The sequence below is a fragment of the Peromyscus californicus genome, unplaced genomic scaffold (assembly GCF_007827085.1).
Source record: "Peromyscus californicus insignis strain IS unplaced genomic scaffold, ASM782708v3 Scaffold_7__1_contigs__length_154581171, whole genome shotgun sequence".
NCBI classification, from domain to species: domain Eukaryota; kingdom Metazoa; phylum Chordata; class Mammalia; order Rodentia; family Cricetidae; genus Peromyscus; species Peromyscus californicus.
In genome coordinates, this window is record NW_026294595.1 from 53,981,021 (window position 1) to 54,008,095 (window position 27,075).

General features: G+C 42.9%; 1 protein-coding gene across 11 annotated transcripts in view; it reads left to right on the forward strand.

The window, feature by feature from the left end:
• Positions 1 to 17,356, forward strand: part of Osbpl6 (oxysterol binding protein like 6) — a 199,385-nt gene extending 182,029 nt beyond the window's left edge. For all 11 annotated transcript variants that reach the window (XM_052725740.1, XM_052725739.1, XM_052725743.1 and 8 more), the window contains 10 exons: positions 660 to 747; positions 1,234 to 1,487; positions 2,335 to 2,472; positions 2,980 to 3,043; positions 4,819 to 4,897; positions 6,816 to 6,960; positions 8,121 to 8,265; positions 10,482 to 10,608; positions 12,234 to 12,356; positions 13,686 to 17,356. In XM_052725740.1, coding sequence (XP_052581700.1) covers positions 660 to 747; positions 1,234 to 1,487; positions 2,335 to 2,472; positions 2,980 to 3,043; positions 4,819 to 4,897; positions 6,816 to 6,960; positions 8,121 to 8,265; positions 10,482 to 10,608; positions 12,234 to 12,356; positions 13,686 to 13,794 — 1,272 coding nt within the window. In that variant the 3' untranslated portion in view covers positions 13,795 to 17,356. The remainder of the gene's footprint in view (positions 1 to 659; positions 748 to 1,233; positions 1,488 to 2,334; positions 2,473 to 2,979; positions 3,044 to 4,818; positions 4,898 to 6,815; positions 6,961 to 8,120; positions 8,266 to 10,481; positions 10,609 to 12,233; positions 12,357 to 13,685) is intronic.
• Positions 17,357 to 27,075: the final 9,719 nt, after the last annotated feature.

Sequence of the window (27,075 nt, forward strand, 5' to 3'; positions counted from 1 at the left end):
GAGTTGCTTCCCTAGATCTGTGGAGCATCTTCTCATCTCACCTCCCTAAAGAGAGCTGTAAGCATCTTCTGGAAAACTGAGTCTTGACTCTGTGTATACTCCCTTAGTTTGTTGGGTTTTAATGACCCTCAGGTTGGCATGAAAAGCCTGTTGTCACTGCCGTGCCCTTTCCAGTCTCCCTACACTTAGTCACAGCCACTCTTAACTTCCCAGAGGTCCTTGGGTAAACGCTTCCCTAATGGTTCCTGCTTTTGCCTCTTCCTGGGCCTCTCCCTCTCATAATGACTAGGCAACTCCTGTTCTCTCTCAGACACCTCCCACGCACTCTGCTCAATAACTCTACTCTGAGCAGCCTATCTGGAGTCCTCTGTGGAGTCACAGGCCTTCTTTTATGTATGTGTGTACTGTGTTTTCCATAATTAAGCATTCTAGCCTCCCCCAGCTTCCCACCTTAGCTGAGAAGGAGTGACTTTAAAACAGCGGTTCCTCCCTAGTACCTTGTAGAAGATACTCAAGCATTCCGTGAGCCAAGTATGTTTTCACTGTGACATCTGCTTCTCATTTGAACAGCTTTGTTACTTTTTACCTTTTGATGATAGGAGCTTTCAAGGCCAGAAGCCTGAGGAACATTCTCATCACCTCTGTCCTTGCTCCCTTAGGCTTCTGATGATGAGTCCTACATCAGCGATGTAAGTGATAACATATCTGAAGACAACACCAGTGTCGCGGACAATATCTCTCGGCAAAGTATGCATCATTTGAGTTTCCAGTTTGTTCTGTCTACCTGCTGAATTACAACCCTGGTGAATTACTAGCCAGTCATTCCCTTCTGCTCGCCAGTTTTCCCCCTTCAGTTAGTTATTGGTAGTTTTTTCTTTTGCATAATCTGTGAGGGTGTGCGATTGTAAAACCTGTTGGGTATGTGGTTAAGTAGAGAAACTTGACCTCTTGTTCAGACCCAAATGTCAAATCTCTCTTGTTGAAATACACACACACACACACACACACACACACACACACACACACACACACACACACACACAGAGAGAGAGAGAGAGAGAGAGAGAGAGAGTGCATTTGTTCTCAACTTTATATAGAAATGATCCTATGTATGAAGGAGGCTGTGATTAGATGTATTACAATCAGAATTCTATGAAAGGGTTCTCTTTTTCCACTCTGATTTTGTAAACCAGAGAGGGGAAGCTTTGCTCACTCTGCTTCTTCCTCTGCCAGTCCTGAATGGGGAGCTCACAGGAGGTGCCTTCAGGAACGGCCGTCGCACGTGCCTGCCTGCTCCTTGCCCTGACACCAGTAACATTAACCTGTGGAATATCTTGAGAAACAACATTGGCAAAGACCTGTCAAAGGTCTCCATGCCTGTGGAGCTCAACGAGCCACTCAACACTCTGCAGCACCTCTGTGAAGAAATGGAGTACAGCGAGCTCCTGGACAAGGCCTCAGAGACGGATGACCCCTATGAGAGAATGGTAATGGAGGGCAGGGCAGGGTGCTTTGAGACCTGAGCTAGGCTGCAGTCATCCTGTAGACAACTTTTCTGTCCGTATAACATTCTCACTGTGTTAGGTATTAGAGAAGGTTTGGTCTGTGTGCAGAACCAAGCATGGCCAGAAATTTCTAGATACTCTTACTGGAAACTACTTATGTTGTGAATTTTCCATGGCCTAGATGCCCACAGGGATCTCAGCCTTTGACATTGCCATATGGAGTCAATTTACAAACGTGTTGGGCCTCATTCATAGTTATCCTGAGATGCATGTTGACCTTGAGCTGCAGACTGGGGACACCTGCTGGCCTAGAGTGTTCCCTAGAGTTTGGCAAAGAGATTAAAACCTCCTTGGAGGTCACAGGCTTGCCAAACCTTGCTTTGTCAGCTAGTCCCGTGTGCCAGGAGAACCCATCTGTTCAGGAGCATAGTTCTAAGAAAGCAACTTGCTGTTGGTACTTTGCCCTCTACTCCTTAAGGCTGGAAAACTTGACCTCTGCTTTAACCAGCACCAGCAGCCACACCTTCATGCCTGTGGGGCTAAGTGTGTGCCCACGACATGGTTAACAAACTGGCTTCCAGAACCTTTGACATCTATGATAGTCAGGAAATTGGGTGGACACATGAATGAAGAGCAGTTGCCTGACACTTTTCACAGGGGTAGTTTAACTTATCCCTTCCTGTGTATGAAGAGTCAAGTAATTGCAAATACAGGCGTCGTCAGATCAGCACCCCTCAACACAGAGTGTGTGCAGCCTGTAGGGGTAGAGAGAGACACATGGCCCTGGAGTGGTCTCCTACATCGTGCTCCTTTCTCGATGTCTTCGCAGGTTCTCGTTGCTGCTTTTGCAGTCTCAGGGTATTGCTCCACCTACTTCAGAGCAGGAAGCAAACCATTCAACCCCGTCCTGGGGGAGACCTATGAATGCATCAGAGAAGATAAGGGCTTCCGGTTCTTCTCAGAACAAGTAAGTGAGGTTGCCGTCCAAGTTCAGAGGACAGTTTAGTGAAGAGAAAAGCTTTAGTAACTGTGTGATTGGGGCAGGCTGTCTTACCAGTTAAGAGAAATACCATGTGATTTAACTGCATCATCATCCCCTCTAAGTGTATGTGGGTCCTCTGTGTTTACCCATGTACTAAATATTAACGACTTACTTACAGTTTTGAGGTGAATTTATTATTAGAACTGGATATTCTAGTTGTCATGGGGGGATGATTTTATTTTTTAAAATAATATTGTTGATGCTTATGATGTATGCATGGAATCACAGCACTGGGTGGAGGCAGCAGGATCAGGAGTTCAAGGCCAGTCTTAGCTGTAAGTTTGAAGCCAGCCTGAGCTACATGAGACCCTGCCTCAAAAAACAAAAACATCATTTATAGAAGTTGGAATACTAATATCATTGCGCTCTCTCTCTCTGTGTGTCTCTCTATCTCCCTCTCCCTCTCCCTTCCTCCCTCTCTTAAATTACCAGGTTAGCCATCATCCACCCATTTCTGCCTGTCACTGTGAATCGAAGAACTTTGTCTTCTGGCAAGGTTTGTATTTCAATTACAATTGAAAGCCAAGTGTATAGTACTGTGGAAAATGTCTAGCTATGAAAGTACACTGTGCTCAGTTTGATTTCTGCCTTGGGAGCTTAGAGACTATTAGTAAATGCTGGCAGGGATCATCCTGAGAAATTAAAATTTCCAGCTTACTATGAAGCCATGTTGTCTTGGAAATGAGATGCTGAGCCTGCAGAACATCAGCTCCACGCTGCCCATTCCAGCCTAGAACTCTCACCTTGTCTCGTGCCTTGTGGGCCTCCGTACTGTGGCTCTGATGTCTCTTGCCCTCTGCTCTTGGAGTATGTGCAGAGATTTTCACTGGCCAAAGGAGTGCTCACAGGCACATCTGTCTAGGCATCTAGTCAACCAGCATGTCCACGAGCATTTGCAGAGTCAGCCAACCTTGATGAACAGTACTCAGAAAAACTATCCATACTGATCGTATGCAGAATAGTTTTCTGTTATTCCCTAAGAAATGTAACATTAAACAACCATTTCCCAAAGACTGACGTTGGGTTAGTTCTTACAGGTAATCCAGAGATAATTTCAAGTATATGAGAGCAGTACGTCTTTTATATGCAAATATCTTGCACTTTTTATGTAAGAGACACGAGCATTGGCAGATTGTGGTGTAACATATAGATGTTCTGGAACACCCCCTCCCCAAATGGCAACAATTTAAACACTAAAGTGATTCATGGTCTTTTGACTCTTTGGAGCTGGGGCTTTGAAATGAAGTCTCTCCTAATTAAGGCTCACTGCTGTGGTACAATTTTGCAGTCTTACCTAAAATAAAGTTTCAAAACCCCCTTAGGAAAAAAGAATGCATTTGCTGACTTGACTATTAAGTGTCAAATAGACCTTTGCAGGTGGAAGGTGCTTCGTGGCTCACAGGAAGCATTGCCTTAACTCGAGAGCACACAATGACAGTACTGTACCTGAACTCTATGGCAAAATAAGAGGATCATTCTTGGTTATAAGCAAGAGTCAGAAGTTCTATGAAGACAGCCCTAAGCTTCCTTTGTTTATCCAAATGGGACTAGGTGGGTTATTACAGATTTGCAGGTAGATCTGAGTCTCCATGTGGAAAATATAAAGCCATTGAATAAGAGGAAATGGTGGGCCTCCGGTTGTGTTTTAGCCAATTCGGGGATGTGTTAGAAAGTTCTGGGCCTCGGGCTGTGTGTCTCAGCCAGTGTAGAGACAGACGTGTTTATTAAGTTCATCCCATGTGCTCATAAATCTTCACTATCTCTATGTAAAGCTTTTAGTTTATTTTTTTATCTTTTGCTCAGACCTATAACTCCTATGTGTATAAGGGGGAGATGTGTTTTAAGTCAGTGGTATTACCATACTGCAGTTATTTTTACATATACTTCAGGCTTGATATATATGGTGACTATTTTTTCATTTAGTCAAAACTTAGCATCTATTATTATCTGGGGATCAATGTACCCTAAGGTCTATGTTCATATGCATATGTGAGTACCTCCCACCTGTAAACGTTCTATTCTGGTTTCTGGAATTTGTTTTGTTAAATGGAAACAAACAGGGAGCATGGTTATGAAGGGAGAAATAGTGAATCTGGAAAGAATCACAGTATTTTCACCTTGGCTATCTTCAGGTCTTTGTGATGTTAAATAATAGTACAGAATCAGTTATAATTACAAAAGTGTTTTGTAAACTATAATCCCAGTATTAGTTTTTACAGAACTGATCGGATGTGGAGCATTGAATTTCTGTTCCCTCACTGTCTCATCTAGATATCAGATGGAAAAACAAATTCTGGGGAAAGTCGATGGAAATCCTGCCTGTTGGAACCCTGAATGTTACGCTTCCAAAGTAGGTTGCTCCCCCTCCTCTCGGGCTTCTTAGCTGCTCTTGCAGTCCAAGTGGGTATGCTGAAAGGCTCAAAGGGTCCAGTTCCCTGTGTGCCCAAAGCCTCTGTCACCTTCAGCACAATTCTTTCAGTATGGGCTTCCACAAAAACAAACAGTCTTAGTCCATGTACCACAGCTTCCTGCTTCTCTCCTGGCATCCTTCTTTTGAGCAGCCCAAAGCAGCCACCTGCCATGTTCTCACCAACATTTTAATCTACATTTGTATTAGCAAGCTCTCCCTTTACCAGTTTCTTTTCTATACTATTTATAATTTCACTTTTATATCTGTCTTGCTTAGATAAAGAACCTATTTTAAGTTTCTAAGTTATTTATAAAAAAAAGTAATGATGTAATTCTTTTATACCATATTCTATATAAAAAATTTAGAAGAGATGGGCTATAAATGTTTTTAAATTACTTGGTTTGTACTGAGGACAAAGATATGATTTTGTTGCTTTTTGGTTGTTTGGTTGATTTGGGTTTTATCTGCTTGGATGGTAGGATGTGCTGGGGTTTGGAGATAAAGGGATGGCTTGGTATATAAAACCACTTCAGCAGGAATGTGAGGACCTGAGTTTGAATCCCCAGAATCTATATCCATAGCATGAGTGTCTGTAATCCAGTGCTGCGGTGGGAAGATGAGAGGTGGAGACAGGAGAATCCTCAGAAAACGTAGGCCAGCTAGCCTGCAGTATGCAGCAGAGAAACAACAGAGTGCCCCTGTCTCCGAGTGGGAGGCAAAGACCAGAACCTGAGGCTACCCTGTGACCTCCACACACATGCCCATGCACCTGTGTATACACATGCGTAAGCACACACGTGCATGCATGCATATACATACACAGGCACGCGTGTGCATACACAACCTACTGACAAACTGGATATGAGGAAAAGTGAGATGAAAGAGATAAACTTTCAATAAGTGAAAATTCATGAAGAATAGTTTTCCCAGGTGTCTCTAATACCCATATCACACCAGTTGGGCCTTAGACGTATTTTATTTTGTTATGAAATATAATTGTACTTGAAAACATACATAATGTATCCACTTACATCTGATTTGTGACCATGCCGTTTCACAGCTTGGCAGAAATTCTGTGCATCATTCCCCAGAATATATATTGGATTTGTGCCCTAGATAGGCTTGTTCGCCTTCTCATCTTCTTCCTAAAGAATGACTCCATCTTAACTTTTATTGTGACCATGTACTATGAGAGTTTTCTGGGAATCATCGACCTCAGATGTGTTTCTGATTTTGCTTCTTCCCCTCAATCCTTCCACAAATACTCATTACCTGCCGGTAAATGGGGACTCTTCAGTAGGTCATTAAATGCCTTCCCTGCCCTCCTCATGACCTGGAGCACACCACTGACAGGACCCCAGATACTAGGTTCTTCTCTCCTTGTGTCTCATAGATACTTCCCCCCCATACACAGTGCTCACCTCCCCACCACAAACCTACAGAGCCAGCCTCATCTGGTACCTCTTGCTTGATAATCACTCCATGTTTCCTCCAAGCTGAGGACCAACCCCCCCCCTTCTGCTCATGATGCTTTGTTCGTTTGTAAATAGTAACCTTCATGATACTTGACTTTTTTCAGTGTTTACTTACCTGTTACTATATCCCTAGCATATTCTTAGTCCCAGGGGGCAGAAAAGAGGCATTGTTGAACTTAGCAGCGTTAGGTCCGTAGAGAACACTCATTATTCATTCCTTAAGTAAATGAATCGTGTCATGCCTATTTATGACTACACAGAAGTTTTTAAGAAATGAGGGGAAGTGAGGGGAAAGGAAGTTTTTACCCAAAGAACATTCTCTCTTGTAGGAACAGTGATATGTCTGTGTCTGTTACTTTTGATCAGTGCTGTATTCTTTGCAGGTACGGAGATTACTACGTGTGGAATAAAGTCACCACGTGCATCCACAACATCCTCAGTGGGAGAAGGTGGATTGAGCATTATGGCGAAGTGACCATTAGGAACACCAAAAGCAGCATTTGCATCTGCAAGCTCACGTTTGTCAAGGTGAGAAGCACCTTAGAACAGAAAAGACAAGAAGATCCTGCCGAATGCTTCCTCAGGAAGAAATGCAAGAAAATCTTCTCTGTATCGTATCTTAGGGCATTTTAGACGAGAAACCACAATTGGCTTACAGCGTTGCTTGAGGAATATAAACTTCTGAATCTGTGGAGATCAAAAATATCGTGTCAGAAAAAATAAGTTTATTTTTAAAGAATCTTGTTTTTACATAGCCAGCCAGGATACTAAGTAAAATTCTGGAACACATTTCATTCCTAAATTGAGTCCTTCAGTTTCTATTACTGCCTGATTACAACATAAATATATTTATGTGATTATTTAGGGCTCTGATTCTAATACAGTCGTCAGTTCTGGGAAATACTTGAACAGAGCCATGTAGATGATAGCTACAGTCATTGCAAACCCATCTAACCCTGCTCTGTAACAATCCAAATCGGGCCAAGAGAAAGCATTGCCTTCATTTACTAGAAAATAGGTTATGGAAGGAAATGCCCATGGAACACCATTTCCCCTAGGAACGCTGGTCTGAAGTAGAAATACAACACATGCCCATGTTTGTTTAAGTACATTACAAGATTCGCCAATTATTTTGATAGCATGTCCAGGTGAAGTTCATTAAGATCCATGAGCAAAGGGAGAGAATTGAAGGCAGAATCACTAACCTGTGAGTTAATATTGGGCTCTTCAACTAACAACTGACCTGAAGCTAGAGATTGGCATGCTATCATGCTGTGGCATGGAACAGAAGTTTGGGCTGCTTGTTTGTTGGTTTTTGTTTTTGTACTGGGAATCAAATCCAGGACTTTGCCCATGGTAAGCCAGTGCTCAGAGCGACGCCCCTAGTTCCAAGACTACCCACTACTTAGAAATTAATCTAATCAATTACTCTGGCACACCACTTATCTTAGCACTTGCGAGTTTGAGGTAGAAGGATTATGAGTTTTGTGCCAACCTGGGCTACCCAGGAAGTTCCAGGCCAACTTAAACGACATTAGTGAGACCCTCTTGAGATAGAAAGCAAGAAGGACGGACAACCTTCCATATGTGTGAGATGTGCTGAGCTCCATTCCATTTTGGAAAGAATGTTTTGCATATAGAAAGGACAGGTTGGCGTTACGAAAGCGCTTGGGTTGCTTGTCTTCCAGGTGAATTATTGGAACTCCAACGTGAATGAAGTCCAGGGGGTGGTGATTGACCAGGAGGGGAAGGTGGTGCACCGGCTGTTTGGGAAGTGGCATGAAGGTCTCTACTGCGGGGTGGCTCCCTCTGCAAAGTGCATCTGGAGACCAGGTGAGAGGCCTGAGCTTCTTGGTCAGGAGGCTGTGGGCAGCCAAAGGGAGGGAACGGAGGGGCAAATCATGCAGTTTGCCTTGCATTTCCTTTTAATAGTGAGATCTAAAATGTAAATGCTCAAGGCACTCGCAGTTATATTTACATTCAACAAATAAGTTATATGTAAAATCCACTGTTTGATATTGATAATTAAAAAATGGACCAAAATCATTGACATGCAGTAAACTGACCTGTTAAAATCTGCCGTGGGAAATTGCTTTAAACATTATGCATACATGCAGAGGCTAGGTGGACTAAATAAAGAGTTTAAATAATTGAAATACATAAGCAAGCCCTGGTTCATGTTGTTTACTTTTTAAATAAAACAAAGAAAATGTAATATCTGTAATCCTAAATTCAGTAACTTGCCACAGTAAGTGATCTTTTTCACTTGAGCAGGAAAACTGCTACATGCTTAACAAAAGACATCAGCAGAGCCAGGCAGTACATTAGCATATAATTGAATATAAAGTATAAATGGCAAAAAAAAAATTCTCCATGTGACATTTATTTTTATTGGAATTTTGTCAGGTTATCTCCAACTTTTAAAATAGTTGGTTTCCTAAAAGACACTGTTACGTGTTTATAAATTTCATGCTGGTAGAGTGGTTAATGCATCCATTGTTAGTAACTACTTACTGAGTATTGACCATGCATCAGCCTTGTTCTAGGAGGTTGGGATACTTCAGTAAGCAAAGCAAACAAGGATTCTACCTTAGAATTACAGATAAGCACGAACAAGAGGTTGGGCTGTAAAGCAGTGATAAGGTACTTCCTAGCATAAGTGAAGTTCTGAGTATCCAGCAAGTGTCTTACTTCACTGCTAGGTGTGATGGTGCATGTCTGTAGTCCTAGTACTTGGGAGCCTGAAACAGGAGGATTGCTAGAACCCAGGAGTTCAAGATGAGGCTGGACAGCAAAGTGAGGTATTATTAAGAAGGAAGGAAGGAAGGAAGGAAGGAAGGAAGGAAGGAAGGAAGGAAGGAAGGAAGGAAGGAAGGAAGGAAAGAAGGGTGGGTGAGTGGATGGGTAGATGGACGGACAGATGGACGGACGGATGGATGGATGGATGGATGGATGGATGGATGGATGGATGGCTCAATGGATAAATGGATGACTCTCAAGGCTGGCAAGATAGCAGGAGGTTAAAGGTGCTTGCTCCCAAACCTGACAACCTGAGTTTAGTTCCACAAGTTGTTCTCTGTCCTCTGACCTCTGTACACGTACTATAGCTCAAACTCTGTGTGTGAGAGAGAGAGAGACATACACAAACAAATTTTTAAGACGGAATAGAAAAAATTAAAGAGCCCACAATATGGCTGTGAAGGTAAAGGTACCTGCTGCCAAGACTGAGTTCAAACCCTGAAATCCACATGAAAGAAAAAGAAATCAATGGGGCTGGAGAGATGGCTCAGTGGTTAGGAGCAATTGCTGCTTTTCCAGAGGACTAGGGTCATTCCCAGTATCCATGTGGGGTGACTCACAACTACCAGCACTGTCTGTACCTCCAGCTTCAAGGGATCCCACATTCTCTTCTGGACTCTGTGGGCACCTATACTCACTGATACACACATACATAAATAAAAATAAGCTCTGAGAAAAGCAGAGAAAGAAAACTGAGCCAAAGAAAGAAACCAAGCATATGGTTCTCTCTCTCTCTCTCTCTGTCTCTCTCTCTTTCTCTGTCTCTCTCTCTGTCTCTTTCTGACTCACTCACATACACACACACACCCCAAATGTTAAAAATAATTTTTAAATATTTTAAAGGAATACTAATAATATTTTTATCTGCATCTTCTTTAATGAAGTAAATGGCAGATGTTTCTGGTGAAATGTTCATCTTTGTGGTTAACTAGCCTGGTCTTTAGTTACCTAATTGAATATTTGAGAGGAAAATTCTGTGTCCAGCCAGTGAAGACTATTAATGTAATGCAAGGTTTTATTTAAAGGCGGGGTTTAATTAAATATGTGACTCTTTCAGTTCTGACCATCAACATGAACTTTCTCACCTAGAAATGTTTAATTACTCGAAAGGAAATCCCGGAGTCGTGTGCAGGAGTAAGAGCCCGTTTGTAGGCTGGGCTCTCATTGTGCGCTCTTCCTGATGAGGGAAGTTGGCACCGTCCCTTGCTGGGAGCCTGTCCCTCTCACAGCTGTTCTTGGCCTCTCTCCAGGTTCTCTGCCAACCAACTACGAGCTCTACTATGGCTTTACGAGGTTTGCTGTGGAGCTCAACGAGTTGGATCCTGTCCTGAAGGACCTCCTTCCTCCCACAGATGCCCGATTCCGGCCAGATCAAAGGTCAGAGTTGCAGCAGAGTTTCTGCTGGATCCTAAATGACAATGTGGGTATCAGAGGTCACTGGGACTCTTCTCCGTCATTTGTTTGCTCCTTCATGCATTCTTTCTTCCCCGTATTCACTCCGAAATACCTGAGTTCTTACTTTGGGCAAAATAGCGTTTGTAGAGTCATTATAACAGAACAGTATTCAATGGCCAGTTGTGTTGGACAGTAAGAGAAAGCTTCTGCATATTTACCGAATGTCTAAAAACTCAGGTGGTCTCTACAGAAGCATGCCTCGCCCTGTGTTTTTGGCCTCTTTACATATACTGCCCTGTAACATGGAATGTCATTTAAACTGAAGAGTGACAGGAGCAGCCCGGCAGTGGTGGTGCACGCCTTTAATCCCAGCACTCAGGAGGCAGAAGCAGGCGGATCTCTGTGAGTTCGAGGCCAGCCTGGTCTACAGAGTAGTTCCAGGACAGCCGGGGCTACACAGAGAAACCCTATCTCAAAAAAAAAAAAAAAAAAAAAAAAAAAAAGAGTGACAGGAGCATCTGGAAGTGACCTGAATGAAAGGGAGCTTTCTCCACATACGTTGGTCCCTCAGGGTGTGGAAATATACTCAAACTACCAAACTTACTTTTTGTTATTTTTAAATGATCATGATGTCCACTTGTACAGAATTCATTTCTCCTAAAATTCTGTATGTCATCCATCTTCCGCTGAAGATCCGTTCTCTGTTTCTTGTGTGTGTTTGGAGTTTTTCCCTCCTAAAATGTTTTTTGCTATGACTTTGACTTCATTCTATTCTACATATGATTCAATGTACTCTCCTAAAAATTGCAGTTTATGTTCCTCCCAGAATGTGTATCTCACTGACTAACATTTAATTTCATCAGTTAACTTTGTACAATGTATATTGTATTATGCCCCTCTCCTTTGCTCTTGTTTTGAAATGCAAAGGTGTGTGTGTGTGTGTGTGTGTGTGTGTGTGTGTGTGTGTGTTGGTGGTGGTAGTAATCCAACCCAGGGCCTGTGTGTGTTTAGCAAGCTCCTGTCCACCACAGAGCCCCACACCAACCACAGATGTAAATATTCACAAATCATCCTTGAGTCTGTTTTCACCTTCCCAATTCTATTCTAGTATACCTTCTTTTCATCATTCTAACATTCCCCAGTAAAAAAAAGAAAGATCCTCACCTCTCAATCTGTTCTCTGAATAGAGGACAGCCAATCACCATCCAGCATCCCATAGCCTTTAACAGATCCATTTGGCACTATGAAGAAAGGAACCCAACTTGTGACTTCATGTTGTTCTTACTCTCCACTGCCATTCTCCAGAAAAAGAAATCTAAGGTTTTAGAACCCCAGACAGCACAGAGCAGTGTTCAAGGCCAAGCCAGTCACCTGGCCCCTTATCATACCGTTGTGTTCCTGAATATAGTAACTTAATCCACATGTACAGAAACTATATTAATTGATGAACAGACTGAGGACATATGGCCTGGGACAGGGGTGAAGGGACATCCGCAATGTCACCACTGTTAAGGATGTTATATTCTCAGCAGCCAGCAGGTAATTTTATGCCAATATTTTTTTTCCAAAAAACACTGACATTGGAATATCAACTGTATTCTGCTTAGGTTTTTGGAAGAAGGAAACTTAGAAGCTGCAGCAGCAGAGAAGCAAAGAGTTGAGGAACTCCAAAGATCTCGAAGACGGTACATGGAGGAAAACAACCTTGAACATATACCAAAATTTTTTAAGTAAGTCAGCCATTCCCAGAGCAAGCTTAGGTTTTGCTAAAGGTTGCCGGAGACCACGAGGAAAAGAGAGTGGCAGACTGTCCGGGGAACTTAAACTGATTTGGGTAGCTTTACATTGGACCGTGAAAATACGGAATTGGATTTTGTGCGTGTGAAAGTTAAGTTACCCAGCAGTCAGTCCTTCTCAGTGGGTCTCTTCTTTCTGTGGACAGTGAGATAGGGGGGAGCTCACCAGAAGGCATTTTCACTTTATCTGGACCCTTTGGAGTGCCAGAAAGGTATGCCCACTCCTCATGCAGGCAGCAGTTGAGATTCTGCCCCCAAGGGCACCATGACTTCATGCGGATTTAATTTTATTTCTGTCACACAGAGCTTGTTTCTGCTCATATTTTAGCCCCCACTGTGGTATGATCGAGGATGATTACTACAGGATTATTTAAAGGATTATGTAAACATCACAGAGATGAATCTGTAGTTTTCAGATCCATCATCTGTCATCCTCCTGCGCATGCTCACAAAAGCTCAGGGCAGCATCCTCCCCCTTAGAGCTTTCATCTCATGATCATCTTGTGGTGGAAGTGCAGACTTGCCATTCAGAGGTCTGCAATGTGCCCATCATAGGTCTGCAGTGTGCCCTTCAGGGCTGCAGTGTGCCAATCAGAGGTCTGCAGTGTGCCCGTCAGAGGTCTGCAGTGTGCCCGTCAGAGGTCTGCAGTGTGCCTATCAGAGATCTGCAGTGTGCCCGTCAGAGGTCTGCAGTGTGCCCGTCAGAGGTCTGCAGTGTGCCTATCAGAGATCTGCAGTGTGCCTATCAGAGGTCTGCAGTGTGCCTGTCAGAGGTCTGCAGTGTGCCCGTCAGAGGTCTGCAGTGTGCCTGTCAGAGGTCTGCAGTGTGCCCTTCAGGGCTGCAGTGTGCCCGTCAGAGGTCTGCAGTGTGCCCTTCAGATATGGGCCTCAGGGTGGCTTCTGCAGCTACTGATGTTGCTCTGTTCCTGGAAGGAAGCTCTTCCTTACAGTGCTTATGGAGCTGTGTTTGGGCCTCTCTGCTTTCTCTCTTACCCAGAAAGAATTAGAGGGAATTAGCTCCTGCCCGTAGTCTTTTTCCGTCTTGCTTTTATTTCAATCATATAATGACAACAGTTACTTTATTTCTGGCCAGAAATTGCCAGCTTATCAATTGTTGGCAGATAGCACACTAACTATATATAATATATATTATTATTATATTATATTACTGTATATGTTATATATGCATATATGTGAGAGAGTTGAGTTATCAGTTGACCTCGATGTGGTTTATGGCTAATGATGATTTTCATATTTTCACAGAAAAGTTATTGATGCAAATCAAAGAGAAGCCTGGGTTTCTAATGACACCTACTGGGAGCTTCGGAAGGACCCTGGGTTTAGCAAAGTAGACAGCCCTGTTCTTTGGTAAACTGGAGACGTAGAGCTAGCCAACATACCACACTCCGAATGAATAAATAACTATGCACAATTATGTTTCTTATAGCTCCGCGTGGTTTCTGGGTCGACTGAGAACCTCCCCTTTGCTTTTCTATCCATCTTTATAATGGATTTTCAAAAGTGCATTAGACAAGGCTCCTAACCACTTTTGGATCCTTTCTGTTCTGCTGCAACCATATTCCTTAAAAAATAAAATACAATAAAAAAATAAATAAAACCCACGCCCTCCTCGGAAAACAGACTAGAAGGGAGTATGAAGTACAAAGGCAGAAGAATTGATCTAGAAGATCGAACTGTAACCGGTGCTTCAGGTGGATCGGGGGAGTGTACAATGACATACAAACTACATGTTTGGTCTGCTGTCTGAAAGCGTCATCCCCTACCTTAGGAGCTCCTGAGCCGTAATGGTCGGTTAGTTCAGACTTGAAGTGTGGTTTTTTTGGTGTGGTGTGCTTGTACCAGCCTCGTCAAAATAGACGTGATGCTTCCAGAAACCCATTCCATCTTTACAACATTGTTCATGCCTTAAAGAAATGCAAAGATGTACAATAAACTGTTGTTTTTTTTAAATGTGTGCTCATAGGTGTATGTGAAGGACAGATCATTAGAATCCTGGCGTGGATTCACTTTCTCGGTCAGAACATTGATTCAGCTGATCTAAGAGGATTAAATAAGGAAACACACTTTCCTTTGCTAAGTGAGTTACAGTGTGGTGGATCTAAAGGTCTTACCCTCTTACGGGCTAAGGGACATACACTAAGTAGATCTCCGCATCCAGGTGGCCAGATAGTAAACCATCCCTCCTCCATCTGACCTCATGGTGTGCCCTGGTATTTGGCTATGCTGTATCTGATTTGGATACCTGTCATCAGTGATAAAACTTCATTAGGAAGTAAACGTTTGGAGTTTCTACCTGGGCCGGTTGGTACCATAAAGTACTGCTTTTGAGTGGCACACAGCATACAGCACATCCCTGACTCTTGCCCACTCCTTGGCACTGTTCAGATTCCACAGAGAACAAAAGCTTATTTGCATTATGTAAATGGATCCTATGCAAATCATTTTCCTTTTTTAAAGTCAAGCAGTTCCATATGATACATGGTTACATATTAATTCTCAACCTTGCTAAGGGCAGAAATTAAAAAAAAAAAAAACTTAGGCTAAAAAAGTTATTCATTCCAAAGGTGGGGGCGGGCAAGATGTGTTTTGAATTCTTCAGGTTTTGTTTTTCCTCCACGGGCACACAAAGGCTTGCATTGGCATTTCTAAATTCCTGCACGTACATGACTCTATAAATGCCTGTATGTTTAAAAAATAAATCTCTTTAGGGGGCTTCCTAGTGAATTAGAAAATTACATCTATTTTGTTGTCAGTTTGAGTTTTATTCTTAGATCCTTACCATCTGAATTTAAGTGTTATTTTAGACTCTGATAACAAGGTTAGTGACATTTTCTATTTTGTTAAGAGGCATCAATGTTGGTGTTATCTCTCCTCAGTAAAGCATTCCTAATAACAGCTAATGCACCATAAAACCCAGCACTGCTGCTAAGAACATGGAGGAAAACTCAGAATTTCCACTCGATGGAGCAGTATTTTAGTTATCCTAAAATTCATCTTTCATCTAAGTCCATACATCATGCACACAGCTGGCACTCATTAGAATAGACTTTCTCTCCCTGGTAAGTTCCCTAAGTCATAGCCAGAGCTAAGCTTCGGCTTACACAGCCTTCTCCATGTGCTCGCTCCTCGATCTCTTGAACTCCCGTTTGAAGTCTTAGGTGGTTTGCCTTGCGACTGTAAAAATCTTCCCCCTTGTCATGAACTAAGTTTTTCTTCATTCAACCTGATGCTCTTCTATCTGTGCACCTTCAGTTATGTCTAATTTGAATTTGAATTAGAACTCAACTAGAATTCTATTGACTTCCTCACAGACATGGATTCTCCTCCCTCGGTAAAGCTTACAGTCCGATTTAAAATGGGTCTTGCCTGTGCTCAGTGGTGCTTTCCTAAACTGCCTCATAATGACCTAATCAGAAAAGAGTTCTGCAGAAGAAAGGTGTGACAAGGAGGGATTGGGAAAGAGGGATGATCAAAAGATAACAGGGACGTCAGTTTAACAAGTGGCAGAAGACCCAGGACCCTTCAGGGAAGAAACTGCCGCGCCCAGGGTTTGGGTTATCTGAGAAGAAAGGAGAAACAGTAGATAAGGCCTTCACTAGATAGATAATAAGGTTAGATGACAAATATGAACAGTACATGATGGTCAGGTCTACCTTGAAACTCTAATTTGGATTTTAGATGAAAATGAGAGAAGTGTCATGTTGATTACAATCGCATGTCGCGGTATCCTCCATTTTGAATCTGTTTTGACCTTCAGATTCCCTGATTGTGACCATCAAGTCATCCTCGGTAGACTTCAGAATCTCCTGTGACACCCGATTAGCTCACCTCCCATTGGACACTGGCTTGTGTTGGTGTCACAGTCCATCCCTCCTTGTCTTCACAGGGTGGTTATAAAGTTATAATTCCATTGGAATTTCATTCACGTGACATTCCAGCTTTTGAAGCTGAATAGCAAAAGGGTAGAATGCTAGTTTATTCTCTTGATAAAACGCAATGTATTCCTTGGAATTTACATAAACCTTTATATTTGCAGGGGGCAGCGCTGTTTTGTTTTCCTTAAAAGGACCTAGGAGGGCTTGGTATGTCTGTGTTCCTCTCCCATGCTTTATTTTCAAGCTCCCTCCCCTCCAGTGAGATGGTCATTAGAGAAAGCAGTGATTAGTGACAGTAACCCCAGGGCTTGACCAGACTGGACTGATCTATGGCACATGACAGCATTTGCAGAGGCTCACCGGGAAACCAACCATTTTGATGCTCAGTGCTGCTAACCAAGGTGCAAATCTACTCTTCAGTGTTGCTGATGTTTTCTTATTTTTAATTGTCATTATTTTTCATGGATTACTGCAAAGTACTATCCATATAATCTCCAGGTAGTTGTAAGAAAATAAACTTCATTTAAGATATCTTTTAGTGGTATATGTCAGTCAGTTCTGTGTGAGAGCAGGGACCAAATGTAATCTTCTGGCTGAGGGACACCAAGGGATTTTTGGTATAAAAGACACCAAGTTGTTAATTTCCCAAATCTTTTGTGCTCTGGCCTTGTGTTTTTCTACATGACCACTTACCAGTCATTAGATCCTGTCCCAAAGAGCTTGGAGAGGGAGGGAAGTTCTATGGAAGAAAACCTGATGAACTTGTTTTGCTTAATACTAAAGAACATTTTTGTTACTCTTTTGTGGGTTTAATTCTCCATCTTGTCTAACATCGTTCTCTGTCATGCTAGACGACGAAGCATTGTGGTAGCCGAGCTCCACACACCAGGGCGTGTAACAGATGTTTGCACTTGGCGCAGTATCTCATGAATGTGGCACAGTAAATAAAAGTTTGTGTATAAAATATTAGTTTATTTCTATGAGAGCAATTATGTTCAGGATATATAAAATGTCTCTAATTAAACCATTATGAATCTATTTTGTGCTCTAGAAATGTTCTTTTGGGGAAAATATGAGGGGAAAATGTGTCCATAGAGCTGAGAAAAATGTTGGTTTGTTTTTGTGGGGTTTTTTTCCCCTCAAAGGCTCCATGGATTTTTGGGAAAGACTCTGTCACACCAGGATTCTACCTTAGTTGAGTTTATTTTGTAAAATGTATCCTTTGAAGGTTGTCCATTACATGGCACATTCTCAAGCCGAAACTAGCTTCATTAACATCATCTTTAGAACTGTTAGTGAGATGTAAAACCTTCTTTGCAGCATCTGCTTTTTAAGGAGAGAACGGAAAATTGTGTAATAAGGATTTGGCTTAATTCTTCCAACCTGGGATCTAAAAGACTGGATGTTTCTAAAATCGCTGTGATGAACTAGCATGTCCCACACCCCGAGTAACTGGGGCTCTGTGGTACAGGCAGCGGCTGTAAGAGAACTGGTGTCCTACTCTTCCATTGGCTTTTCAGAGTGACCAACTTGTCTCTCTAACCTCTGGTCCTAACGTAGTGGAAGAGTGGATACACATTTCTGTTGTTTGGCACCCTGTCACTGTTTGTGAAATAGGCCATATTTATGTGTAATTTCAGTCATTCAGTGTTAGAAACTACTCCATTCACTTTCCTCTTGAACACTATTCTTCATGAGTTAAAATTCTCCTTATAAGCACATATTATTAGTCATTTTCCAGATGGTAGGAAAAAGAATAGCAAAAAGTTCCTGGTTTCCATAAATTTTGTTTCTGTCTATACCTTCCTTCTAAAACAGGAGTTAGTTGTATGGAAAAGAATATTGAATCTTTGGTAAAATAACATGGAGTCCTGTTTGGGATCCATCTCTTTCTTTATCTGTCTCTCGTGTTGTAAGCAACCGAACGAATACTGTTAAAGAAGGAACGATGCTGTAATCACTGTTGCTTTAGATGCCTGTTCTCCCTTCATTTTCCATCTCCAGGTCTTCAGGAATTTTTAAGTGTTTGCTATGCTTTTAAAAAAGCTGGATATAAGTGTTATATAATAAATGCCACATATTGGAACTGTACCACCTGATACATGTTGACTGCAGACACCGTGACGCCACCACAGTCACAGGAGTGAACATATCCATCACCCACAAAGGTTTTTGGGGCATGTAACCTTTTCCTTTCCACCCAGAGGCAATGGTTGGTCTGTTTTTTGTTGTTGTTGCTGCTGCTGCTACTGTTCTTTTAAATTAAAGTTTGCATACTTTCTTGTATTTATAGCATGCAAGATTTGGGGTGGGGGAGAGATTGTGTATACACCTGCCAACTCCTCCCATACCATTACCCATTAGATCAAGCGTCAACCCATTACAGGAGAAGATGACCCCACTCAATTCTGGCTCTGGTAGTCCAATAGAAATTGCAGATTTGCTTAGAAAGCTACTTTTTGTATCAAAATGGCCATGTAACATAGAGGGGTAGTTTTTAGGCTTTGAGAGCCCAGAGTTACCATCAGACTGGTGGGGGATGAGGAGTCGTATAGAGGAAGACCCAGAAGGCATTTTCCTCTGTTGAGTAATGAAAGAAACCGACGAAGCTGCGGGGATCCAGAATGGCTGTTTCCAGATGATGGTTTGATGGTAACGTTGCTTGCCATCGAGGGGGAGCAGAGAAGCTTCTGCAGAGGTGTTTACTATTCACTTCACTTTTATGTGACATTTTACAAAGTAAGCTGAATTTTAAACTTAGACACAAAACATGCAATTGTACATATGAATGAGGGGTCCAGTGAGTGACGTTCTCGATACATGTATATGTCATGTAATGTCCCAGACAGGTTAAACAGTTCTGTCTTTCCAAACATTCACTATCTGTCAATGGTAGAAACTTTCAAAGCCCGTTCTTTTGGGAGTCTGAAGTATCCCATGCATTACTGTACTCTGCCATCCCCAGGCTGTGCTCATGAACATTTGAGACTTGCCTTGTTCCGGAAGTGTGCATCTTCTAATGCCCTTACTCCTCATTTGGAAACAAAGGACTAAATCTTGTTTTGAAAAGGAAATGGAAAGGAAGTTTCGGTACCTAGGGATCTCCCACTGGGCGGGCCCAGAGCTCATTCCTGCTGTCATCACCCCCAAATCTTGTTACTGGGAAGTAAAAAAGTTTCCAGAGGTCATCTGATGCTGCAGGATTTTTTTTTTAATGATATGTTCTCACTGTGTAGCCCTGGCTTGCTTAGAACTTAGAGATCTGCTTGCCTCTGATTCCTGAGTGTTGGGATTAACAATGTGTGCCCCATTCCCAGCAAATACAGCATGATTAGCATTCGCCTCTAAAGGAGAAGGGGAAAGGAAAGGAAAGAATAGCAAAAGGGAAGTGGAATGCAGGGGGAGAAGTCTGTTCTCCTAGGTGGTAGAGATGCTCTGTGGGGGGTGGGGGTAAGATCCCAGCTGGACCACAAATCATCTTGGATGTGTGGGTCAGATTCCTGAGTTGTTCTCTGAAAACTGGGACGTGGGCTAAAAAGTCACTCCAGTCCCCAGGAAGTTGGAGGTACAAGTGGGATGAGACCCTCAATTCTTTAGCCTGGCCCTAGCAATGACTTTCTTTGTGGCTCTGATCATAGCACTCTGGTGTCAGTGGGAGAGTCTTACTCAAGAACCAAAACCAAGGTCTGCGGTGTCCATCAGTGGTAGCACACTTGCCTGGCACATCCAAGTCCCTGGGTTCTGTCCCTAGCCGAGCAAATGAGTGCATGCTTGCAGGTGAGCAAAACACACACACTCGCACATAAATGAGAGCGCTGCTTTGTTCCTGTCACTTTGATGTCTGTCTAATACCAGCGCTGTGGGCAGGATGGCAGAACACTGAAATCTAGAAGACAATGGATGTTGGCACTGGAGTGCATCCGTGGAGGCAGCCTCACCATCCGGACAACCAGAAGGCTGGAACCCATCCCTGCTTCCTCCAGGCCTGGTCTGCTTCTCTACAGGGCTTCTCAGTGGACTGACAGGATCATGGCTTGGAGGAAAGCTGAAGGGAATTCCTCCCACAAAACTGGGCCCTGATATCCCAGTGGACAATCTCAGAGCAAAGTTAACAGTGCCATCTTTACCTAGGTGGGCTTCCTCCCTGAATGGGGTTCCTGTTGGAAGAAACTCCACCCTAAAATTGCTGTGCTTATATCTGAAGGTGCAATGATAGTGGCCCTGTATTGTTAGAGAAGATTTGGTCACCTTCAGAGAGAGAAGATAACTGCAAATAGAATGCCAATCAACTTCCAACAGAATAAAGATTTCCTAAAGACGGTAATTCACAAGGAGGAAAAAAAAAAAGATTGTCTGTACCCACTCAAAATAACAACCATGCCTCTTCAAGGCTATAAACAAGAATGTTACATTTGGAACAGCCCAGGAAAATCAAAGAATTTTAAATAAATTATATAAAGAGATTTGTGTGCTATTCTGATGGCTTTTCCACAAAATCACTGTCCACCAGAATCACTAAGTTGCATGTTCGGCTCCCGAAGAGACTCCAGCTACACTGGGGAGATCCAGTCCCCACCTCGACAGTATTTTCAGATCTTTTCATGGAGGACCTGCACATTCAAGTCAAAAGCCAGCAAAAAAACCTTTTCCTGAATTCCGAGCTTCTTTATGGTCTGGCTTCAGTTCTCCCGTTTTTTTAGATTCTAGAAATAAAGCTGAATTCCACGAAGATTGTGGGAAACTCAAAATCTCTCAGGGGAAGGTCTTTGCCTATCCCTGGACTCTTGGGCCAGCCTGGGGATGCATATGCCCAGTAGTTGTTCATTTGGAAAGTGGATTTTTAAGGGGGAACATTTCCTGTTCCTGGCGTAATCAGTTCCCATAAATCAGAGACAGTGTGCCCTGTTCTTGCTCTGTACACATATTAAGAGTAGGCACTCAGCAGCCTTGGCCACACAAGGATGTTCATCTCCTTTTTGTAAAAGAGGGTGAAAGGACGGACACTTTCATAGAGTGTCAAAGAAGTTACCAACTGACTCTCAGTCACGAGTGCCTCCCAATCAGCCTCCTCTTTTGTCTCCTCATTTCCCCCTCTTTTGTTTGCTTGTTCTTATACACAAGTCTCCTGTAGCCCAGGCTAGCCTGGAACTTGCAATCCTCCAGTATCACACTCCCAAAAGTTGGGGTTACAGGTAAGCACAGCCATGCCCGGGAAATCCAGCTCTTTCAAACTGTCAATCTTGTTACATTGACTCTATCATATACCCTGGGGGCTTTCAATAGCCTGGCCCACTGTGGTGCATTTACGGAGTGGTACCCAGGCTCGTCCCAAAACTATCTCACCACAGAAATGTGAGGACCCCTTAGTATCCCTCATTTCCCAGGAATGATTTTGTTGGCTTCTACCGAACAGAAGTTTTAATGTTGGTGGCCAGTGCCCACAAAAATAGTCTTGCTTGTGCCTTTTGTTGATATGTCTCAGAGTTTCATATTTTAGGATTGAGGAAGGGAAAGAGGAGAAAAAGATAAGAAAAACAGCTTGAAACAAGGCCAAGATGCCTCTCTCCCACCTTCCGGTATGTAATAAAGGAATGGGAAATCAAATGGAAAATAAGTAGATGTAACGTGTGAGAGTTCCTATTGCAGAGTTTGTGATCATTGTAGTGTAATTCTGTGGCTGTAATAAAGCACCCTGGCTACAAGCAACGTAGGAAGAAAAGGGTTTACTCCACCTTCCTCTTTAAGAGAGTCACGTGAGGAACCACGGAGAAACACTGCTTGCTCACTTCCAGGTTCGTACTCAGCTAACTTTCACGTATAACCCAGGACCGCCTGCCCAAGGATGATGTTGCCCACAGTGGACTGGGCCCACTTGCATTAACTAATCAAGACAACCTCCCATAGGCCAACCTGATCTAGGCAAACCTTCAATGGAGACTTTCAGGTGACTCTAGGCTGTGTCAAGTTGACAGTTAATGCTAACTAGGACAGTGATCGTGGTTGCCGTAAGTCACCTTGTCCAAATACAAAAGCATGCCATAGATCGACACTAGTACATATCCATAAGCACTGGCATAGTTCCAGTTTCGCTGAACTGCTGACTTGTAGGTAGTGGTTTCTTGGTTTTGGTTTATCTTACTGTTTACAAAATTAAATGACATGGTAAGATAAACACAATTGAATTTGTGTCAACAGTCTGTTTGCACAGAAGGAAAGCCTCCAGGTGGCCTGGGCTGAGCATTCAAGGAAGTGGATGGCCAAACTCAAGCTGCTTGGCCAGGGTCTCCAGCTGTGGACTGCTGTTTGCCTGCTTTTCCATGCAGGCTCAGCCAGCAGAATAATTCTCTTTGGAACACTGATGTATCAGGGTTCTCTAGAGGATCAGAACTGATAGAATGAATATATAAAAAGAATTAAGATATACATATATGATATACACACAATTGAATTACTATATATACATATTATATATGTAATTGTATACAGAATATGTATATAATATGTTCTATATATAATATATACATGTGTGGGTCTATCAGTTAATTCTGGATGTAGTCAAGTTGACAACCAAGAATAGCCGTCACAAATGGGTTTACTAGAAATGAAATAAAATAATGAAAACAAAAATAAATCCTTTTTCAGCGTTCTCCAGTTCTCAACAAGCTCTGTGAGATGAGTCAGCCTTTTTCCTATTTCCTAAAATTGTGCACCATTCGAAAATCTATCAAGCATAAACTTCCTGAACTCGCCGCTCAGTGTGTTAGAGCACTCTTCCAACTCCGTCCTTATCTATAGAAATTCAGAGGGAAACACGCGAGAGAGGCTTTCTCCCGGGGAAAATCAAAGCCCTTCACTTTCAGCCATTCTTCCCTCAATTCTCTCAAGTGCTTAATTCTCCACTGTACCCCTGAGAATTCTCTTCATGTTGTGACAATGCTTGGGGGTTCTTTTTGAAGATTCAGTTCTTTAAAACTTGCACTTTAAATCCTCTCAATTACGGCCTGACATAGCGAATACACACCTTTAATCTTAGCACTTGGGAGGCAGAGGCAGGAGGATTACTGTGAGTTAGAGGCCATCCCAGTCTATATAGTGAGTTCCAGGACAGAGAGGGCTGAATAGTAAGAACCTGTCTCAAAAAAGAAAAAAAAATCTTTCAGTTAGTCTTTTCTTACTCTTTCTCCCATATGGAATAAAGTACCTTTATATCTATGTCATTAATATTCCCTCTATCAAAGTCTGCCTATCATTATACAAGGTCTCTGCAGATCAGTTGTCTGAAGTATTTACAAAGCATTCTTCCTGATACAGAGCACAGGAAACCGGGGCAGTCTCTGTGTGAACCTGCCTACTATTCCGGACTGATGGCAGCGCTTAACCAATACTGTCTCTCCACTCTCCTTGGCCCTGGCACAGTCTGCTCCAGGCTTTAGATTTTGTCCATTTACCTCTTAGGTGGCATGCATTAAACATGCCTGTATAGCATCTGTTAGGGCTTAATTATACTTCTTTGCCATCAGTAATGTTCAGGTTCATAATATCTATCATAAGGAGTTCAAAGCCATCTTCTAAATTCTTCACAATTTTACCTAACACAGATAAAGGTATTTAATAACATTCAAAGCCTTTTTTATAAAGGGGGGGATGTATCTTATTCACTGGGGGTAACTAAGGGGGAGGATGTTCAAGCTGAATTCGTGAAAGTGTCTAAGGCTAACCCTGACTTGAATGTCCCCTCCAAAATGCATGTGGAAATGTAGCCGCCATCATATTATAAAAAGATGAGAGCCTGTAAAGGGTGATCCAGTCAGCAGGGCAGAGGCCAGGAGCTGGTTAATTAGCACAGAAAGGGTTGCTGTTAAAACGAGCTGACCCTCTCTCACTCCTGCATCTGCCTCAGACAAGCCAGCATGGAGGGACTCACCAGACGCAGGTATGTGAGGGCCCCCCAACTCCAGAACTGTGAGCAATACATTTCTTTACACCTCCCAATCTTGGCTGGAGATGTAGCTCTGGTGACACAGTGCTCAACTAGTGTGTGTGTAGCCTTAGGTTCAATCCCCAGCACCCCAGCAACCCGTCATGGTGGCGCAGGCCTGTAATCCTAGCACTCAGGAGGTGAAGGCCAGAGGATCAGACACTCCAAGTCCTCCTTGGCTGCATAACAAGTTCAAGGCCAGCCACATAGGACCTGCCTCAAAAGCAATAAAAATAAACAAATAAGCTGGTCTCTGGCTTAGTGGTATAACTCAATGAGAATACTTGCCTGGCAGAAGAGAGGCCTCAGGGCTCCATCCCCAGGGCCACAAAAGCAAACATTGTCCAGGTTTAGGCTTCTGTCATAACACAAAATGGACTGAGACAGCACTGCCATAAGGTAGAAGCCCTTACGTCGTGTTGAGAGGCCAGGGGTCAAATCCATGTGCTCAGCAAGCACCTTACCATTGTGCTAAAGCCCTACGCTTCAGGATTTAATTGTTAGCACCCGAGACAAATCTTGCCACGTCTGTGAGAATTATCACCCACACTGTGGATATAACAAATGCAATCGGAGGCAGATTTGGAACTGTGGACTATTTCCAAAATGCCTTCTGACTTTAATGATCCCAGAGCTCAGTAGATTCTGGTAGCCATGAGGATTCCTTAATAGCTTTTCTAGCTAGCAGAAGGAATTTGTAAAACAGTGAATCATTAAAAAAAAAATAGTGATTTTAAGGGGCTTGGGAGATGGCTCAGCAGTTAAGAGTTCTTACTGCTCTTGCAGAGGACCTGGGCTCACTTTTCAGCACCCACATGGTGGCTCACAGACACCCATAATTCCAGTTCCAGGAGGTTGAATGTCCTCTTCTGACCACTGTGGGCTCCTACATGCATGTGCATATACATACATGCAGGCACACACACATATAGTATTAAATATATATACATACATATTAAATTAGTGATTTTAGAAATAATCTTGCTGACCATGGTGGCACACACCTTTAATTCTAGTACTCTGGAAGCAGAGGCAGGTGGATCTCTATGAGTTCAAAGCCAGCCTGGTCTACATAGTGAGAACTGACTCAGAGAGAGAGAGAGAGAGAGAGAGAGAGAGAGAGAGAGAGAGAGAGAGAGAGAGAGAGAGCTCTATTTTTATAAATTACAATTCTGTTCTTGTACTGAATTCAAAATCCAGGACTCTAGATGTATTAGATTTCTACTGGCTCCTAAGGGAGTGCAGTAAAGAAACTGCCAACATGACTGCATGATATGGTTAAGGTTTTCATTGTAGATATGAGCAAGAGAGCAGAGAGAAAAAGATGTAGACAGAACATGGCCAGCAGACTAGACATGGCCAGGGCTAGGGAAGTGGGAGAGCAGAAGAGATGGAGAAATAGCAAGAGACAGAGAATGGAGCATAGCAAGACAGGGTAAGAATAAGAGTAAGTGGGAGTAAGAAAGCAAGAGAGAGGAGGGAGAGGAGGGGGAGGGGGAGAGAAGAGGAGAGAGAGAAGAGAGAGTGCGTGCAAGTAATTAAAAGAATGAAAAAGAGTAAGCCAGAGTAAGAGAAAGAATAGACTAGTGAGCATAGCCGGTTAAAAGAATGAGCGCCTGGGGGAAGGGAAGCCCTTGAGCTGGAGGGAGTTTAGGGTGGAGGAGGGGATGAGAAGGCCTAGGATGCTAACATGGACTTTGAAATGTGTAACAGGTACTTGTGACACTGAGGGAACCCAGAGGCCAGCATGGGTTCTGATAGGCTGATAAGAGCCACAAGCAGCCAAATGTCCCTTCTAACAGAGTATGGGAGTGACTCCTTCCAACAGGCAGGAACCAGTTGCACAGGTTCCTGAGGAAGGCTGGCTTTTATCTAACCACCAGACATCCTCCTGTAGTCCTGGTTAAGCTCATTTTTGGATATTTGGGCTGCCTTTTGGAGTTTGAGGAACTGAAGTTTCCTTTGGATTTGACAATCATTAATTCAGTAGCTTAAATAACAGATACTCTGCTGTAATTATGAAGTCTGGAAGTGTGGGATGAGTCTGACACGGCCCAAACTATGGTGATGACCAGGGCTGGTTCCTTCTGGAAGTAGTAGAAAACTTGCTGTTTGTCTCTTTGAGTTTTCCGTGATGGCCTATGTCGTCTTCTCTGCATCACTGGAAATGACCATGTGATATATATGTGTCTATTTACAATGATGTATTACATTTATTGATTTGCATATGTTGAACCAACTTTATTTCACTGGGATAGAACCAACTTGGTTGTGATGTGATCTTTTAAATGTGTTCATCAGATATGTGATGCCCTTTTAAATTATGTTTATCGGACATATTGTGTTAGAGTTTCTATTGCTATTGTGAAACACAATGACCAAAAGCACACTGGGGAGGAAGGGTTTATTTGGCTTACACTTCCACATCATTGTTCATCACTGGAGAAAACCGGGACAGGAACTCAAACAGGACAGGAACCTGGAGGCAGGAGCTGATCCAGAGGCCATGGAGGAGTACTGCTTGCTGGCTTGGTCCCCATGGCTTGCTCAGCCTATTTTCTTATAGAACCCAGGACACCCCCAAAATGTGCTGGACCCTCCCACAGCACTCACTAATTAAGAAAATGCCCTACAGGCCTACCTATAGATAGCCCAGTCTTGTGGAGGCATTTTCTCAAATGAGGTTCCCTCCTCTCCAGTGACTCTAGCTTGTGTCAAGTTGACATAAAACCAGCCAGCACACTGTTGTGGAATATTATTTTAAGGTGTGTTACATCTG